This window comes from Armigeres subalbatus, chromosome 2, assembly GCF_024139115.2.
Source record: "Armigeres subalbatus isolate Guangzhou_Male chromosome 2, GZ_Asu_2, whole genome shotgun sequence".
Classification (NCBI taxonomy): Eukaryota; Metazoa; Arthropoda; class Insecta; order Diptera; family Culicidae; genus Armigeres; species Armigeres subalbatus.
This window is the reverse complement of record NC_085140.1, coordinates 119,628,614-119,649,293: the sequence shown is the minus strand read 5'-3', so window position 1 is coordinate 119,649,293 and position 20,680 is coordinate 119,628,614. Positions and strand designations below refer to the sequence as shown.

Below are 20,680 nucleotides of genomic sequence, written 5' to 3'. Positions count from 1 at the left end.
ATGGGATGAAGATCGGAGCCATGAGATGAAGTCCCGTAGACGTTCCATTAATTATTTATATTCTTTTTATAATTGTCAGATATTTTAGAGCCGATCTAAAATCTAACAATCAACTCAATCTGAATTGTTTAAAATTGTATGATTTCTAAGAATCTCATTTTTACATATATTGAATTGTTTAAACGAATACCTTAGGCGGAAAAAGATATTCTTTTTAAGAATAAATTTTGATGAACATAGAGCAAAAGCAAAAAGAAGGGCAAAACAGAACTTTCTAATATTGGTAAAAATAATTAGAATAGATCACATTTATAGTTAAAATCTCTTAAATTAAAAAATAAATAAAAATTAATATCAGAAATTTAAAAAGCACCTAAAAAAAGACTTAAAAAATGATAAAGACGAATTTCTTCGCCAGATTTTGCCAGATTTTTAAATTGTAGCATGCCAGACTTTTCCCAAAAAGTAGTGGCAACCCTGGCTGCAACGCTGCAACATCAGTATAGTTTGTGAATCTGAATCACTCGGTTTCTTATCGCCTTTCATTCCTTTCATTTTGTGTTTAGCTGTAAGGCAGAAGTGATTCATTTAATTTTTCTCCGCTGATAACGCAGGCAAAACTATGGTAGTGTCGGAGGAGGAAATCAGTCAGAGAAAACTTTTGAAGGTACGTTTGTTTTTTTCATCAAATCTGGTGTATTGATTTAAAGTTTTTTGGATGTTGACAGCATCGTGGCCGGAACGTCGCATACCATTTTCAGCTTCCGGCTTACGTGCAAATAATACGCCGTCTGAATGCAGCTCCTCTGCTGGACCTGAACATGGTAACGCTTCTGGAAGCTTTGTTGGATCGGTTGCAAAAAATAGCAGATTTCAACAACTATCGGCCACCGGATATTTCTGAGGTTGACCTTCGTCAGCAGAAAGTGGCCTTTACGTTTGGCTGTGGTTTTTGCAATGAAAAAGGTTTCAACGCCCGTCAATCTCTTGAACACGTTATGAATGTTGAACACAATCAATTGAACCACAGACAGATGAAGAAGCTTCAACGCTTCAAGAAGACCTCAACTGACAACTATCAGGAATTCCTTTTCAGAAGGCATGAAATGATGGGGAAGAATAACTTGCAACCGCATCTGCTGGATGGGTTGTTCGATTTCTATGTGATGACGAAGAATTTCCTTAAAATGACCACTCGCTACTTGTCGTCGTTGAGCAAGCTGGAATGGGCTCCATCGATAATTGTCGCGCAAGGGGTTCTCGATCTTTTGAACATGATCGATTTGTTGCTAACCAAATCAAAGTGCATTGAATCTGTTCCGCGATTCACGACGATACTGCAGCAACTGCTGCCAGGCGAACTACGGTTCGTCGGAAATGGAAAAATATTCGTAAGTATAGTTGAATGTTATTGATTATCTAGAACATTATTTCATGGTTTCGGAATTGATTACAGGACCACATTCAATCAGCAATTGATCACGTAGCGCTGGGATCAGGATTGAAAATGGCTCCCCCTCCGCAAGGTAAATATGAAACGATTTAGGACAATTTTTATCTAGTTTTGTAAACAAAGTAATCAAAACTTCAGTATCGCTCACGCAAACTAAAACGTTATTATTAAAAGTAGTACAGGGTTTGTTTGTGCTGTGTTGATTTGAGTGGGAGTGCTATCAGATTCGACAAACCCGTCGTTTGAATCGTTGTTTACATAATCACATTTTAACAAAACGAACAACGATAAAAGAGGCAAAAACTGTTCCGAATCATAACAAGCCATGATAACAAATTTATCAAACATGCATACAAGTGCGACAAAACAGAATCGGATAGGCATCCCTCACAGAAAAATTGTGCTTTGTTTCCGCTCCTTTCATTTGAAGCTCCCCCCATTTGAAGCTTTCTAAAAGAAATTTATCATGGGGTGTAGTATTTCGAATCAGTTCTCTATCATGACAGCTTGCGAAAAAAGTCTCTCGCGGTATGCTACATATCATATACACCCAGTTTTTTTTACACGGTTTGGTTTTAGTCGTTTAAGACCTTCAGCGTCAATAAAACAATGAGTTAACCTCACGAAAAAATTCACAACAAATCAAAGAAAATTCGGGGGGTATTTAAAAAGCTGTGAAAGTTTAGGTTAACCGAGAAATTAATGAATTCTAACTGCGTAAAAAAACCTGGGTGTATGTATGCAGAGATGATAAGTGAGAGACTTGTTCTTTCTCTTTAGGATTCAATCCCTACATTTTAACTATGCACGTCCCGTGTAACCCCTGAAACTTGTACATCACTATATGAGCTTTTACTTATAATTTTATAAAAGTAATGTTGAAGAATGTGGTTGTCCTCAAGTGCCGGACACTTCCAAAAACCACTTCCAGCAACACAATATCTTCTATAACAGAAAGCCCTTTATTTGCATGGAACGTCATACTAGAGCTTGATCAAGCTGAGCTGTGTTCAAAATTTGAGATTGAAAAAAAATGACCGAGTTGCCTGTGCTTACCCTTACCTAGAAGAAGTCAATATACCAAGCGATCAAGTAACATTCTCTCAGATTCAAATCATGTGGAGAATTTAAAAATAAGCCATCCTTAGAACAGCGATAATGATTTGAATTGATTATTGAAGCCATGACTTATGATTCGTAATAAAATCTTCATTCTGGTAAGAAAATTCTTTTGAGCTTTTAGTGGAATCACTTTACTTGTCATAGAGTTCGTAAAATTCCATTTAATTCCACTACTTGATTGTACCTTGGCCATGTACGTATGTCGACGAGGCCGTCTTCAGACCACTCATATGTACAGTCCAGTCGGTCTTTTTTTTATTTTTATTGTTTTACAAGGGAGAATGCATTTACACACTAACCCAGCACACGTGCATTGTAGTTGCCAAACTACCACACGGAAGTGTGCTGGATTGTCGGACTCGACCGTACCGGTAATATCGACTAAACTCCCTTCGCCATCGTTTCCCCCAGGAACTACCTCCCAGTACTACTTCTGGGGGATGGCAGTACTAACTCGCTCATTCTTGCTCACACAGGCACCCGTCCCATGCGAGTCTTACTTGGGTGCTCGTTCTATCGCACCCTCTAACACACCCTACATGCTCTGTCCCACCCTGTGATTCTGACTTGTATGCTCACCTCTATCATGCCATGTGGGTCTGACTTGTATGCCCATCCTTCTCATGCCATGTGGGTCTGACTTGTATGCCCGCCCACCTTTATCATGCCATGTGAGTCTGACTTGGATGCTCACCTCTTTCATTCAGTTCGCGCTGACACATACTACTCTAGTCATTCGACCTAACTCTCGCTCTGGCATCCCTTATGGGACATTTTATTTAGGTTCCCACTTCTGACATGCCATGTGAGTCTGACTTGGGTGCTCACCTCGCTCATACTATATGAGACTAGCTCAACTCAAACATACCGTGTGAGACTGATTTGTGTGCTCATTCCTTTCGTTTCATTCCATGTGAGACTGACTTGGATGCTCACCCACACTCCTCTGCCACGCCGCGGGGTATCAGTAGTCATAGGAACCAACATTCCTGCGCTACTCCCAGCGCGGCGTGTCCTCCCAATGGGGTCTCCCCACCCAGCTCGATGTGTTAGGAATCAGTCCACCTACCTTTCGAGGAGTTATCCCACTCGCGCTGCCATCTGGCAACCGAAGTCACCCTGGTACGCTCGCGGGAAAACACTCCTCGTCTTCCCGGATGACCAGCCCGACTGGCATCATACTCGCTATCACGCAGGATGCGTCGTGCGATACCGTGCGGTAGGCCGATATCACCCTGAGACACAACATCCCACGTGAACAACTGCATGTTGTGCCGACTTACGGTTACTGACGATAACCACCTCCGTCTTATGTTGAGCGAGCTCAAGGCCTCTCGCACTCATCCAGTCCGCCACAGTGCTGATCGCGTGTTCTGCGGTTAGTTCTACTTCGGGAATCGACTCCCCGTAGACCTCTAGGGTTACATCATCAGCAAAGCCGACGATCTTCACACCAGGAGGGAACTTTAGCTTCAGAACCCCGTCATACATCAGGTTCCATAGTACCGGGCCCAGGATTGACCCTTGCGGGACTCTTGCGGTAATAGGAACACTTTTCTGACCGGCATCGGTCTCGTATAGCAGCACACGGTTCTGAAGTAGCTTTCCAAGATCCGGTACAGTCCCACCGGCAGGCTAAGCCGGTGTAACGAGAGCGCGATGGCATCCCAGCTTGCGCTATTGAATGCGTTCTTCACGTCCAGTGTCACCAACGCACAGTATCGAATTCCTCGCCTTTTCCGTTGCATCGCTACCTCTGCAGTCTTTAGCACTGAGTTGATAGCGTCCACCGTGGACTTACCCTTCCGAAAACCAAACTGGTTACTCGACAGGCCATCCGTACCCTCTGCGTACGGGGTGAGCCTGTTGAGAATGATCCTCTCGAGTAGCTTACCCGTCGTGTCGATCAGGCAAATTGGTCTGTACGCCGATGGGTCGCCCGGAGGCTTCCCGGCCTTCGGCAGCAGTACCAACTTCTGCCTGTTCCATCTCTCAGGGAAACGACACTCATCCAGGCATCTCTGCATAGCTAGAATGAACATGTTCGGGTTTGCTATGATCGCTGCCTTGAGTACACTGTTTGGAACTCCATCAGGCCCTGGAGCTTTGTTCATCGCAAGGGTATTAGCCACTGCGAGTAACTCTTCAGTCGTCACCGGAGCCACCAATTCGGCCCCACTCCCAGCGCCTTGCAGCGCAGGAGGAGGCCAAGGACTTGTGGCTCAGGACGGGAAGAGTACTTCGATAATCCTCGCCAACCGGTGACCGTTCGAGGGTGAAGAGCCCCCTTTGGTCTTGGCCATAACGATCCTATAGGCATCACCCCAAGGATTCGCGTTGGCACCCTCGCACAGGTTGTCGAAGCACGCTCTCTTGCTTAATGGCCTTGTTAAGGGCCAGTCTCGCAGCTCGAAACACTTCCCGGCGGACCGCTCTTACTTCCTCGGTGCGGGCTCGTTGCGTCCTACGTCTAGCCTTGAGACAGGCTGATCGTAGGGCTGCAATTTCGGCACTCCACCAGCATGCCGGGCGTCTGCCATTTCTTGGCAGGGCTATCCTCGGCATAGTAGCGTCGCACGCGCGTGATAGGACAGCTACCAGCGCATCCCCGCTTAGACTGTCAGTGTTGGCCTCCAGTCCCAGGGCCGCGGTGAAAACATCGCTGTCGAAGTGATTGGACTTCCACCCACGGGCCTGACAGGGATCACCCGCCCTCGGATGCTGCACACCATAGTTGATCTTGAAGCGAATTGCTAGGTGATCACTATGGGTGTAGCCCTCGTCCAGTCCAGGTCAGAGACCAGACCGGGGCTGACAAACGTTACATCTATCCATGACTCGGCCCCATTCCTACGGAATGTGCTACTGGCTCCGTCATTGACAAGCACTGCGTCGAGTTTTGCAAGTGCCTCGAGTAACGCTTGTCCCCTCTGATTGGTACAGCGGCTGCCCCATTCCACTGCCCAAGCATTAAAATCTCCAGCTATAACGAACGGGCTCCGACCTACTAGGTCGGACGATAGCCTGTCGACCATCTGGTTGAATTGTTCCATTGGCCACCTTGGTGGGGCGTAGCAGCTACAATAGTAGAACACACCATTGATTTTGTTGATGTTGTGAAAAATGGCATTCAAAGCGATCTGGGTGAAAACTATAATGCTGTTGTTCCCTCATCGGTGCCAAGACTAAAAGTGAAGGAATGTGCGATAAGTTTTCTTCCGATGAATTCATTCAGATTTTGAAAGATCAGAATGAAGACATCGCAATAAATGATGTTAAAGTAATAAGAATGTATGAAAATCCACGTTTTAAGTATAACAAGAACAATGTTGTTATTGAAGTCGATAAAGAGACTTATAGTTGTTTGTTGACCGCGAGAAAAGTTAACATAAGGTTTGATCGGTGCCTTGTTGTTCCCGAAATTAGTGTTTTGAGATGTTTTCAATGTGGAGAATTTGGGCACATGAGTACGGATTGCAAAAACAGCATTGCGTGCTCAAAGTGCAGCGATCGTCACAAGACATCCGAATGCACGTCAACTGTATTGAAATGTGTCAATTGTATAAAAATGAATTCCGAACGTAAAATGAAATTGGACGTGAACCACAGTGCCTTCAGTACTGAGTGTAGTGTTTATAAGCGATTAGTTGAACGGAAAAAGAGCAGCTTACGTTTCAATGAATAGCAACCAAGTTCTAGTAGAAATGTGAGCAGATTCGATATTTTGTATTTGAATATTGCGGGTTTGTCTACAAACTACGTTGCATTACGTAAGATTGTAGAAGATAAACGTCCATTTTTAGTGTTTCTATCTGAAACTCATATAGTCGACATTGAAGCATTTGATCAGTATAGCATTCCGGGTTATAGTGTAGCTGCTTGTTTATCACATTCTAGACACACTGGCGGTGTTGCTATTTATGTCAAAGAATCAGTTCAGTTCAAGCTTCAATTGAACGAAGTTTGTGATGGAAACTGGTTCTTAGGCATTGCAGTTGTACGTGGCATGAAGATGGGTAATTATGGTGTTTTATATCACTCTCCCAGTGCAAGTGACCAGCGTTTTATTGAAATTTTGGAAAACTGGTTTGAGTCATTTATAGATCCTAGTAAATTAAATGTAATTGCTGGTGATTTTAATATCAATTGGTGTGACGATTCCAATTCGAATCATTTGAAACATTTAGCGGATTTTTTTTAATTTGAAACAAAAAGTAAATTCTTATACGCGTATTTCCCAGCACAGTAGAACTTTGATTGATCATGTGTATACAAATTTTGATTCTGTAACTAGCGAAACGAGTAATGATTTAAAAGTAACCGATCATGAAACGCTAGTCATTAACGTTACCGACAATAATAGTAATGATAGTAATTTAATTAAAATGAAGTGCTGGAGAAAATATTCTAAACAAGCAATTTCGGGTCTTGTCGAAAGAAACGTGGATTTTCAAGAAAATTCCGGTAATATAGATGAAAGATCAGCTGTTCTTACAAACGTTTTGAAATCCTGTACCAATCAATTAGTAGAACAGAAGATAGTAACTTTGCATAATTCTAACAGCTGGTATAATTTAGACCTTTTGCGCCTGAAACGTAAAAGAGATAAATTGTATAAAAAGTTTCGTAGAACTAATAATGAAAATCATTGGAATAGGTATCAGGTAGCGCGGAACAAATATTCGCAATCTTTGACACGTACACGTTGCGAGTATATTCAAAGGAAAATTTATCAGCATCAAAACAACAGCAAAGAGTTATGGAAAATATTGAAATCGTTATTAAAGCCTAGTAGTTGCAAGCCGCGGTCCATAACTTTTAATGGCACATTAGAACAGTCAGAACAAGAAATTGCATCTAAATTCAACGATTATTTCGTCAATAGTGTCTTATCCATTAACCGATCTATCGAGTTAGTGGATGAGCCTGATGAAATAAAACAGCCGATAAATATTAACTGTAGATTTGATTGTTTTCACCCGATTACTTTTGAAGAACTTAAAAACATTTGCTTTTCTTTAGGTAAAACGGCTGGAGTTGATAATGTTAATGCTAGAGTTATTCAAGATTGCTTTCATGTCATTGGACGCAACTTGCTGGACCTTATAAATGAATCGTTACAAACTGGGCACGTGCCGCATGTTTGGAAGGAATCACTAGTGATTCCAATAAAAAAGTTGCTGGAACGATTAAAGCCGAAGAGTTTCGTCCCATCAACATGTTGCACACATTAGAGAAAATTTTAGAACTTGTAGTTAAAGGCCAGCTAATTACATATTTAAATAGTAATAACTTGTTAATACCGGAACAATCAGGTTACAGGAAGGTCATTCCTGTGAAACTGCATTGAACTTGGTATTATCTAAATGGAAGGAAAATATGGAGCGTAAAGATACTATTCTAGCTGTGTTTTTGGATCTCAAACGCGCTTTTGAGACAATTTCTCGGCCCTTATTGTTGAAAACTGTTAAGCGCTTTGGAATTTCAGGTTCTGCATACAAATGGTTTGAAAGCTATTTGTCTGACAGATCCCAAAGGACTGCTTTCAATGATTATGTGTCGTGTCCCGTGGAGAATGACCTTGGTGTACCACAGGGAAGTGTATTAGGGCCCCTTTTGTTCATTATGTACATTAATGACATGCGACGGGTCTTACGTTATTGGGACATTAATTTGTTTGCTGATGATACTGTAATATTCATTGCAGCTCAAAATCTGGAGGAAGCGATTGAACACTTGAATGAAGATTTGCATTCTTTAAGTAGATGGTTGAAGTACAAGCAGTTAAAATTGAATATTAGTAAAACAAAGTACATGGTTATTTCACGAAATCGTTCAATTGATAATGTCTCTGTGAAAATTGATGACGAGACACTTGATCGCGTACGGGAAATTAAATATCTTGGCGTGATTATTGATGATAAATTGAAATTTGACCAACATATTGACAATGTCATCAAGAAAATAGCCAAGAAGTATGGAATCCCATGTCGACTGAAAAGAATTAAATACAGCTAGTAAAATACAGTTGTACAAATCAATCATCTCTCCTCACTTGGACTTTTGCCCTTCCATTTTGTTTTTAGCAAATCAAACACAAATATCGAGATTGCAGCGCTTGCAGAATAAGATTATGCGTTTGATTTTAAGATGTAACAGATTCACTTCCTCAACTTTTTCGTTGGATGCATTGCAGTGGCTCTCGGTGAAGCAAAGAATTGTGTATTTAACAATGGTGTTCATTTTCAAAGTAGTAAATGGTTTGCTGCCTCGATATTTGTGTGATCGAATTGAAAGAGGAAGTGACATTCATAGATATAACACTAGAAACGCGGAAGATGTAAGAACACCAAACTTTTTGCATGGAGCTTCACAAAATTCTTTGTTTTTTAAAGGTATCAATGATTTCAATTCGATGCCTACACATATCAAACGTGCAACGACATTATCACAATTCAAGAGACTTTGTGTTTCACACGTAAAAGCTGTATTTTAAGCAGCTACTTAGTTGACTTTTTAAAAATCATTAATTATTGTATCTTGACGAAGTTTGACCTACGGATATTTTGTTTGGACAATTGTGTTTTTCAATTATTGAGGCACTAATAAACTATTTTGTTCGCCTCGATGATGATGATGGATTTTATATTTATTGACGTAATTGTAATTTGACCTTTTTCTTGTGTAGTCTACAAAAGTTTGAGTCTCGCGCGCGTAAAGCAGATATGAATGATTTTTAAATTTATGTACAGGCTTGCGCTTTTTCAGCTGTTTCAATGATTCTGCGGATTAGTAATAGGCTATCTAGTAGAGTTTGGTTTCCGCGGTTGATACCGAAACTTTTGATATCGACGGAGCGGTAACACAAGTTTTGATTTTGTTGACAACGACATAGTTTATTAGATTATTATTGATGCTTTCGAGTGGCTAACGTTACTTGTAATAACATGAAACGCGATTCTTGGTGGAACTTTTGAAATCTGTGCGAGAGGTATCACAAGTTTTGCATTTTTATGAACTCGAAGCATCACTACTGATACTTATGAGAATCTGTAGATGAAATAAACAGTTTTTTACATTTATTATTTTGCTGGATAGTAATGGAAAGTTATGAAATTTATATCTGTGATGGTAATCAGATCGTTTTTGTTTTGTTTTGCAAATCTGATTAAATTGTTGAAAAATTAAATTCAATTAATTATCTTAAAGATAAATCGTCTAGCTCAAACCTTTGTAGGGGTATGTGGCGGGAAAATCATCATCATCATCATCATCTTGGCTATCGCGACACCCTCCGCGGAGGAGTGTACAACCTCTTGAACCGGGTACCTTCCCATTGTGCAGATTGCCGCCGACCTAGACCCGTCCGCCACCCAGTTGCCATTGTCGGCAGGGACGTTGTACGGGTCGGACAGCAGGGCGACATCGGTCCTCGACTCCGAGACCGACTACCACAGCAGTTGCTGGGTAGGTGCACAGTGGTTCAGGTTCAGCTGTGTTACTTGCACGGCTTTTTCCGATTGGCTTCTCCGAAGGGACACGCAAGCCCGCCCATAGCATGGTTCCGGGCCTGCTTCTTACTGGCGCAGATGAGGCACCTAGGTGCCTTGTCGCATTCCTGCGCCTCGCCACAGCGACGGCACATCTTGCTTCGGTCTGGGCCCTTGCAGTCATAAGACTTGTGCCTGGACTCAAGGCACCGGTAGCACCTGTCCACTGAAGGTGGCTGGAGCACGCTTACTGGGCATACTGACCAGCCGATCTTCAGCTTCCCTTTCTCAATGACCTTTTTGCCGTCAGCCACCGGTAGTCTGAGATAGGCTACCTGCTTACCAAAGAATCCCCCTCTTAGACGTACAGAGGACCGCTCAACCTCTGTGCCGCACTGCTCTTTGACGGCAGAGATGACGTCTTCCGCGGTCGTGACCTCGTCCAGTTGCTTACACTGGAGGGTCACTTCCGCACCCAACGACCTGACCTGAGCGCCGTCACCCAAGACCTCCTGGGCAAGCTTTTTGTAAGCTACCCCGCTGGATTGCTCGCCACGCTTCAGTACCAAGATCATTTCACCGTTCTTGGTACGTCTGACGCTGCGCACATCCTGGCCCAGGGCCGATAGGCTATCGGCCGCTCGCAGCAATTTGAGGACATCGGCGTATTTGTCCTTGTCGGTTTTCACCAACAAGGCCTCGCCTCTGTCTCTCACCTTCTTCGCAGGTCGAGGGGTGTTTGACTTCCGAACCCTACTGACCAAGGATGTTAACGATCATTCAGTAATTTGCGTTCGATCATTTAGTAGTTTGTCAATGACACATTCCAGAAGCTGAATTTCAAAATATTTTGTATGGTGGACTTCTAGTGCGAAGGTTTTTCTACAACTTTGCCTAATGGTTCGTTATTAGAATTCAACTAATAACGGAGTTAGAGCCCTAGTTGCAGTAACTCAAACTAAATGATTGGAATTTTGTTATCATTTAGTCTGAGTTACTGAAACTATAGCTATAACTCCGTTAGTAGTGGAATTCAAACAACGAACCATTATGCAGAGTTGTAGAAAAACCTTCGTACTAGATGTCCACCATACAAAATATTTTGAAATTCAGCTTCTGGAATGTGTCATTGACAAACTACTAAATGATCGAACTCAAATTACTGAATGATCGTTAGCATCCTTGCTACTGACCAGCTGGCAAGGATTTGTATCCCCTTCGGCGGATACCGATGGCTGGCTGGGGCCAGCTTGTGGCTCAGCAACTTGTGCCTGTCTAGTGCCTTTCGCCTTCTTGGGCACACGCCCTTCAGGCTCCGGTGCACCATCCAGGCGACGCTTTGCCTTAATGGTAGCGCGTTTGGGTCGCTTCGAGCTTGGCGTTTTCTTACCCTCACTGGCCGTAAGGGCGGTCGCCTCTTTCGCCGCAGTAACACCGCTAGGGGAGGAGAGGGCCTTGGTCTGCGTACCTTTGGCTACCTTCTCTGCTGCCGCTACACGCCTGATATAAGCGTCCTGTTCTTGTCTTGCGACACGAACAGCTTGCCGAAGCACCAACAGGCTCTGCTTAAGCTCCTTGTTGGTGTTCTGCTTGCCGCTTATGAACTCGATGATCTCATCGAGTTGCTCGGCCACCACCCGTATCCCTGGTAGTGGCTCGTCAGGCGTGCAGGCAGGGCTACTCCCCACCACCATTGGAAACTCTTCGGTACTGCCAATAGCAGCAACCGTCACTCCACTCTCCCCCTCTCTAATAGGGGACCTCGCTAGACCCCTTTTGGCAAAGGGGTCCATCACCTCCATCTCCAATGATTTTTGTCTTTCAAGGCTCATTGCTCTATGGGTCGGCTGCCGCCGAATCCACCTGGAGTAGTCGCCTTCAGTGATTCCATGGTTGACTATGCCTGCCTTGCGACAAGCAGGGAGGCCATGCGAGGGTTGACACTTGCGTGTTCAGAGCCAGATCAGCGCAAGTCAGGAAAGTGCATCTGAGCCTACTCCCACCCAGTAGGCAAAACTGGATGGCAGGATTGGGCAGCGTGCTACAAGGCCCGCCACGGTTTTATGGGACGGAAGACAGCCTAGCCATTAGCCCACTCGCCGTTTCGAGTCGGTGTCACCCGGCCCTACTAAGAGAGTAGAATGTCAGACTGCCAGCCCTCGCTTCACAATATCACAATATACCATACACATAGCCATGACGTGCCTGCCAGAAACATAATTGAGACCTTACTGGCGTCAGCCTCAATGCGCTACCGCGCTCCCTCGTTTGTAGTTCATTTAGCCGCCTAGCCCTTCAACTGCCGTTGATACGCTATCGTTTCCAGCGAGCACCGCGCGGAGGCGAACTACGCTGCCCGCCATTCGGTCTAACTAAGCTCAACTGTGTAAGGCCCTCTTCGGTGTCTCGTACTTGACTCGATTTTTGATCGAGTCAAGTGCGAGCAGTGCGAGACACTAAAGACGGCCTACCTTACTGACAAGTTCATTCTGGTATTGAACCGCCTGCAAAAAAGGGAATTTGGCTGTGGTTATTTGCTGAGGCAGTGTTGGGAAATGTACAGTAAAACACTGTGATTATGCGAATGTTTACATTTTATCCAGTCGAATTTCACGCACCGCACAAACCGAAACTGTTTTCCAAAAAAAATGTACGCCTCATTGTGACATTTTTTTGCCGATGAGGCAAACTGTTTGTTTGCTGCTGCGTGAGATTCGAGCCACCGCGCGCTAAGCATTTGCATTATATTTCTTGTTTTGGTTAGTGCGCAGCGCAAACAGAACAGAATCGAGTCTAATTGCCTGTGACGCAAAGCCTAGAAAGAATGCTAGCCGTTGTTACTAATTTATTAGATCTAGTCTCTAAAATGAGCAAGGAGTAATGAAATTATCATTTACCACCAAAAACGGTCATACGTCGTGAAATGAGTGTACAGAAACATTCATTGTGGAGAGAGAAAATAATAAAATCATGTGCTGACTGTCGTCTGCTTGGTCGTGGCTGCTGCTGCGGCTGTCGTGGATTTGTTTTTCTTTGACTGCGTGGCAGAATGAATGATAAAAATAAATGTCAACCGTTCCCGTTCCTGGCTGAGAGGCAGTAAAACACGTCTGGTCAGATCGAGATAACAAACTTGATTGAGCTTTATTCATTCTTCTTTTCTTTTCATTCATTCAGAACCATTTACACTTTCAGTCCCTCGCGCTCTCACTGAATAGAGATGAGTGACGTTTAGCGCTAGCACACTAATGTGCAATTCGTCATGTGTAAAAACATGTTTGTTTTCCTTCTGCTCATAACCTCAAAAATGATCGGGCCATCACAATGATATAAAAAGAGTCAAAAAATGTATGGAAATATACTCATTTTTACCCAATCTTTGCTGAGTTGCACCATCTAGGAGTGTTTGTTTTCCTTTTATCGCCACTCACACATTCGGACGTGAGAATCTCAATTGCGCGATGCTGAAAGGCGCAGTGCTGCCATCACTCCTCCTCATCGCGCAGAGATCGTAAACCCATCCTCTTGCGTAGCCCAAAAAGGAAGCTGATGGAGGCTGGCTGACGGAACAGGTATTCCCGAATTCGATTTACGGTCCTTCACATTTCCGGCCCAGTCCGTGTCCGCATACCCTTGAAGTTCTCCTTAGTTGGCACACAATTCCAGCTTCAATTCGCTTGTCGCCCTCAGGTAACGCAGCACTCTCCGTCCTCCGTCCAGTCCGCATTCGTTGGCTTGCTTATCTGCTTTCCAAGTATTGACGTGCTTATGGCAATATCTGGCCGGGTATTGACGGATAAATACATCAAACCGCAGACGAGGTTCTGAAACTTCTCGTTGTTCGGCAGACTCTCTGACTCCTCCTTTCGCTGTAAATATCCGACATCCATGGGAATCCAACCAACTTGTCAGTCCGAACTGTCCAACCAACGATGTCGATGTAGCATTTTTGGTCCAAGCAGTAGGCGTAGTTCTTTTTCGTCACTCTAAAACCTCAAAAAAAAAAAAAGTTTCATCTCGCCAGGCGTTGTTATCTGGAATTCTCCTGCCAAAACCTTCACAACTCCATCGTACCCAAGATGATTACACAGCTAGGTGTTTCAACCTGCCCAGTTTATGGAAGAGAAGGAGACGGGGGTGAAAAATTCATTTTCGGTGCAAAACATAAACAAACCGGCTGGCTCTCCCATGGTCCAATACACCGAGTTCATCATTGACGTTTGAGCGGTGCGCTGTTTACTAAGAATGAATACTTTTTCATTCATCGAGTTCATGCAAGTGTTCATTTTTAGTGAACAGCGCCCGTCTCAAACGTCATTGTGTTCATTCGGTGCATTGGACCATACTAAAATCCTAGATGGCTGAATCGTGAATTTAGCAGATTGGAACACCTAGTGCATCCACATAAGCTATTTCCTATTTACATTAACCATAATGCAGGGTGGCCACCGAACCGGGAAAAGCGGGAAAAAGACGGGAAATTGAAGTCACCGGGAAAAAAAAAGCGGGAAAAACCGGGAATTCAGAACATGAACCGGGAAAAAATAAATTTTGGACAACTTACATTCAAAATTCTGTTCAATGAAGTTCATATAAAGGGAAAGATTTACTCTTTAATTTTCATTATTCAATCGCATTCTAACTGAGTTATTTGATTTTAGTACATAATGTGTGAGGTATAAAAAATAAGTAGTTTTTTCCAGATTCATTTGTCTCTAGATCATTTTGATTCCAATTTCGAGTAATCGGCTTTTTGACTGACTTGCGATATTTTGTACTTATGTGCACATTTGTTGTAGGATATCCTCAGTTATGGGGTTGAGGGAATCGTCTAGTATAGGACATAAACGATTTGTGATTAATTATATCTGTTAAACAAAAACTTGGGCAAAAATATGAGTAATTTACCCCCGGCTATATATAATAAATATTATAAGATATAAAAGCATAGAATCGAATATTGAAATATTCATGTTGAATATTGAAAGTATTCAATGAATGTTTTTATCTTTACGTTATTCTTCTAATGTCCAAGTTTGCCTTTGGATGTACATCTGTTTTGCATGTAAGTTTCAACTGTACAGAATTCGAATAAAAATGAATATGGTAAATAATATATATTTTAATACATGTTCAAGAGTTGTTTGGAATTATATTTAAAAATTCTACAAATCATTGAAAATGGTAATTTTTTAATATTTGATGAATATGTCTATAATATTCTAAAGAGTAAAATAACTTTAGTTTAGTATTTTTTTCGCAAATATCATTAGCATTAGCATTGAGCAATTCATTTTTTTTTTGTTTTTTGGGGTTTTTAAAAGATGTTGAATATTGCAAGTCATATTTTACATTGATTCTATATTTATTATGGTACATTGGGGCAAATAAAGGCCCGTAAGGCATGTTGTGATGTTATATATGAAGATGCACTCTGAGTCATATGTTCGATTGACTTGATCGATTTACCATTTTCGCGTTGGAAAATTTCATTGTATATAATGATAAATATAGGGGGGTCCCGTAGCGTAGTTGACTACACGTTCGCCTTATAAGCGGACGGTCATGGGTTCGATTCCCAGCCCCTCCACCAAGCCAATGTCAGTCGCCTGAGGTGCAGCCCAAACGGTGGCGTTTTGGGGTGCGCGCCTTACCAACACGGTTGCCCGATGACGACTGACAAATTGTTCTTCTCGGAGGCATTCCTCCAAAGTACCCGGATAAACGGCAACCAAACAATGCAACGGGCAATTGGATACACGGTACGGACAAAAGGACACAATGGACTCACGATGAGATGGACCCGGCAATGATAACAACAACAAATGTCTAAAAATAGATTCTGTGTGGATTCTGTACAGCAGAATACCACAGTAGATCACGGCACAGTAGCGGTTAAGAAAACACAGAGTGCCTACCAAAATAAAGAAATGAATAAAAAAAAAAGATAAATATACAATTCTTTATTCTGCAACAGCCACGGCCTCGTCCTTACAAATAGGTGGTGAAAAATAATGCGTATTTTTTGGTGATCTCTGCCATACGAAAACGTAAAGTGAATTGTCAGACTGACAGTATGCAGAGCAAGTGATAAGATGAGATTGTCATATTTAGCTGTTAGATCTTTGCTTCCAACCTTTTTCTGTTTTTGGTGCATGAAATTAAGTATGGAAGGACGGATGATGCATTAAAATCCAGCAAATCGGACCCACTGAGACTGATTTTTTAGGTATATCCACGAAACTGGAAGAGTTTATTTCAATATGTGATACATAAAGTTCCAAATGGTTTTCAAACCTGGCATTATTTCTTCTGGACGAACTTGATTGTTATTTGAATGTAAAAACTGAAAACTCTTCGAGCAGTCTTTATGTTTAAATAAATGTTGTCGAATATCCTGGTATTCACATTTGTTCAGCACAAGGCTTAAGGATTATACTGACGCTCAACGGTAGGAAAAGAAATTGAATATCTTTAGAATTTTCTTGTTAGCAGTCCTTAAATCAATTGCTGCTAAACCGTTCAGCAAAGCGTGATCCTGAAACGCTCATGCAAACTCGTTCATGCTGTATAATGTGAGCGATGTGTTTTCATTAGTGTTGTACAAAATACAACAGCGCGCGGTGGTGAAATTTTGAATGCAATCTCAAGTTTTGTCAGGGATTTTTATGAGGGCCCGCCACTGTGCGTCGTTTTGAATTTTAAAACCTGTTGCAAAATACAGCCCTGCTTTAATATACGAACATAGTCCAAAATAGCCATAACAATTTATCCTTTAATATTCCACTTAGCAGGTCAATCGATTCTTCAATTTTTTGAGGACAACTTTCCCAAAGAACCCATACTTTTTGACGCCATACTTTTTGACGAATAGTGCTGGTTTCCAAGCTTGGCCTAACATTTGCCCGATTTTGAATTAAAGTAAAGCCAATTCCAATTCTTCAAACATTTTTCGATTTTTTTTTTATTCTAAAATATGAGTTCTGTGGAAAAGTTGAATTTAAATAAGTCAAGGAATTGCCTGAGACAATAAAACGAGATACATTTGTTGCGGGAAATATCAATTGGTTCTTGTAAATGACACTAATACGTGGATAGAGCCCCTTATTTACATTGATTTAAATTCTTTTTAAGAATATCAATCAAACGCAACTTGTGTCAGAAAAGTGAGACTGTTTCTACGCGATTTTTGCATAAACAAATGCATTTTGGCCATATCTTCTGAGCCCATAGTCCAATCCGGCCAATTTTCAATAGGAGACAATAGGACAAAATTTTCCATCGGTTTCAATTTGTTGCGATTAAATCTAAAGAGGACAAGTTTCAGTCCTTCTATATAAAGCCAGTTTTTGAATCTAACATATACCTTTTCCGACCACTCAGTGTTTGCTTTGTTGCTGAAACAGGAAGGCACTGTAGATAGAATTCGTGAATAAGTATATTATTGTGCTCACATCGAGCTGGGCGAAGTCTTCATTACTAACGTAATCTTACAAACTAGCGGCTGGAAAAAAGGTTACGTTCTTATAGAAAATCGTAATTTACTGAGTTATCATAAAATGAGCCCAAACATGCGGATGAGACTGTAAGGCAATATATGGATATTTTCTTTCCACTTTTAAGACTTATTTCATCGTGTAACACAAATTTCGAGAAAAAAAAATTTGCTTCGATTATATGGAAAATTCGATTATATGGACTTTTTTGCATCGAAAAAGTCCATATAATCGAGGTATACCTGTACTTGCATAACAGTTCCATTAAGAATTTACATGACCTGACTGCACAAAATTAAGCAATGTTTCAATCAAACTAAATCGTTTCCCGGTAGTCTGTCGAATGAAAATTTCAACGAAATCCGATTATGTTTCAAATTATTAGATTTTTTTTAAAAGTTTCATATGGAAGATGCGATTTGGAACTTCAACAGCTATTATCTCAGTAGGTATTTGAAAAACGATATGGTACTGATATGCGAGTGACGGCAGTACGCTACAATTACAATAAGTTTGTGGGACTTGTTTTGTGATGTTTTTAAACATTGCGTATGTTTAAAGGCTCACTCGTCGGTTGTAGCATTACAGAGCCGAATATCAATACCCTCAGAAGTTTTAAAATCCCTCCCCTTTTTAATTCAATAAAACCTTTTTCATCTTTTGAAGATTTGTCTACTACCGCGTTGTGAAAACACTGATCAGTGTAGTTTGTTTTTGCGGGACAATATTTACCATCAAAATCTTGTTATGTAACCACATGTTTAATATTTCAAAAAAAATTAAACAGAAATTAAATGTTGAACCAGCTGGTAACATTTTAATATCGAATCCTTTTTCTCTCCAGGATTTCAAAACGTGTTTACCTTACCCCCAATTGGAAACGGTTCCTTCTATCAGCTACCGCCAAATATGCTAGTAGGACCTCCAATTGTGGCCGGGCCAGGCATTCCTGCCTTCACAACCAACCCTCCGGTTCGAATGTTGCCACCACCACCGATTCATTTGCCACCGCCCCCAATGATGAGCGCTTCCATGATGCGACTGGGCATCGACATGCAAATGATCAGCATCGGTACCCAACAACAGCAACGGCAACAATTCGTACACCAACAGCAGCTGTTATTCAATCCGTCCGTGATGAGAATGACCAATCAACAGCAGCAAATGGCTTTCCAGCAACCCCCACCGCAAATCCCTCCACCTATGAGTCCCACTGGGACGAATACGATTGCACCAATCGCACCAATCGACAAACGCTTGCCACCGATAAATCAAACGGGCTCCGTCGATTGTCCTACATTGAGCTCCGAATTGTTACAGTTCCTCACAAACCCCAACGTGGACAGTCTGATCGAAAACGGAAATAACTTGATCTTTTTTGCCAAGTCCAGCGTCATACCGTGCGAGATAAAAAGTGCCTTGAAAGCGATCGCACCAGATGTTCGGGTGGAGTGTTTCGGAGCCAAAGTGTCTGGAGTTGGGTATGAGGAGGACAGTGTCAATCTGTATATCGATGATGGTGCGTATAGCATTTGAGTGAAAAACACACTGTTGTGCACTTGCCATAAGACGAGTTTGTACAACCCCATTGAATTCCACCACTTAATTGACTCGAAGTCGAGTCAAGTACGAGACACTGAAGACGGCCTTACTGTTGAGGTCGAAATACGTATCTGTCAAGATACAATTAAGTGGTGGAATTCAATGGGATTGTACAAACTCGTCTTATGACAAGTGAAAAGCTCAAAATAATTTTCTTAACACTGTTGTGCTTATTCTAATATATTTGTTCCCTTTCCAGCGAAATATCCAAAAACGGCAGAGTCCGTGAAAGAAATTCTTGATGCGTTGAAAGCCTTTTTCATCGACAACAATGATGAATGGGTGATTCAGAACATTCAAGAGGCGGACGTTCAAACGCATCTGACGGTAAAGAACACATGCGAAAACATAAGCTGCCGTGTAACATTCGCCGGTGAAATCAACTGCCACAACAGCACGCTGATCCATTACTACGTCAAATCATTCCCCATGTACCAAAAACTATGTTACTTCGTTCAGGAGTTCATCAAACTGGGCGGTCTAGATCTCAATCGCTACATAATAATCGTTCTGGTTCTGTTCTACCTACAGAAACGGGATTATCTACCTACGATTGCTCAATTGCAATCCAAGGTTTCTGATAAAAAAATAATCGGAAGTGAGTTAACGTCCAATTTACAGCACTACCTCAATATTCATCAACATTTTTTTTTCTTGGCAGACTGGCTCGTCAACTTTATTCCTCGTAAGCCCGAAGAAATGAAGTTAAAACCGTGCGAAACCGATCTCCGCAAAAGTGCTTCCGATTTTTTCCTATTCTATGGCAAACAGTTCTCCTTTCAGGAATCGGTTGTGTGTCCGCAGATCGGTCTTGCCCTTAATCGAACGGACTTCCTCGTCGAAAATATGTGGAAGATGCCGCTTAAACAGTACAAAGTTTACGTCGATGAGTGCATGGCCAAAGATGAGGCAGCGGGCAACAGTTTTGATCAGTTTGCTGTGACCTCGATGTGCGTGCAGGATCCGTTGGCGTTGACGACAAACATTGCCTCGCAGGTTACATCGGAAGACACCGGCAAGTTCACCCAGTTATGCCACACGGCGTATAATTTTTACTTGAATAATTAGGTAAAAGTATTCATTGTGATTTGTTGCCCTTTTAATGTTTGATATTTTATTCGATTTCGTAACGTTGCATTTCATTTTTACAAATGGCGATCAACTGAATTAAATTCTGCATCGCGAATGACTGAATATGTTAAAAATTAACGTTTACATAGAATATATCGATAATAAACGTTACCAAAAGTTTCAATAATTTTTATTACAAATGAATTTTGATGACTTTCTTCTCCCATTCAAAATCCGCCAAACATGCTTCGCCTTAGCATTGTAATATCAACCTGAATGGCACGACAGTGGTATTACTGAATGTGCCAGTGAGGCTTACTTTCTTGGCTTAGACAGAAACCTTATTATCCGACAAGACCTTGACGAAGTGTACCGGGTTGTTGAAACTACTGTACCCCTTGATCAACCATCGGTCGTCATTGTTTCTGAAAAATAAGCTTGCTGTC

General features: G+C 41.9%; 1 protein-coding gene across 1 annotated transcript; it reads left to right on the top strand.

The window, feature by feature from the left end:
- The first annotated feature begins 498 nt into the window (after positions 1-498).
- Positions 499-20,371, top strand: LOC134210730 (uncharacterized). The gene is made up of 6 exons (XM_062686969.1): positions 499-667; positions 729-1,391; positions 1,457-1,526; positions 18,406-19,080; positions 19,363-19,761; positions 19,825-20,371. Exons 1-6 carry the CDS (start codon positions 623-625, stop codon positions 20,229-20,231), a joined length of 2,259 nt encoding a protein of 752 aa, XP_062542953.1. The 5' UTR covers positions 499-622; the 3' UTR covers positions 20,232-20,371.
- Positions 20,372-20,680: the final 309 nt, after the last annotated feature.

Bases quoted from the DNA above. Each gene is read 5' to 3' on its own strand.
- LOC134210730 (XM_062686969.1), top strand. From the start codon at position 623: ATGGTAGTGTCGGAGGAGGAAATCAGTCAGAGAAAACTTTTGAAG. The intron at 668-728 runs GTACGTTTGTTT...GGATGTTGACAG, and splicing joins GTCAGAGAAAACTTTTGAAG to CATCGTGGCCGGAACGTCGC. The intron at 19,081-19,362 runs GTGCGTATAGCA...TTCCCTTTCCAG, and splicing joins CAATCTGTATATCGATGATG to CGAAATATCCAAAAACGGCA.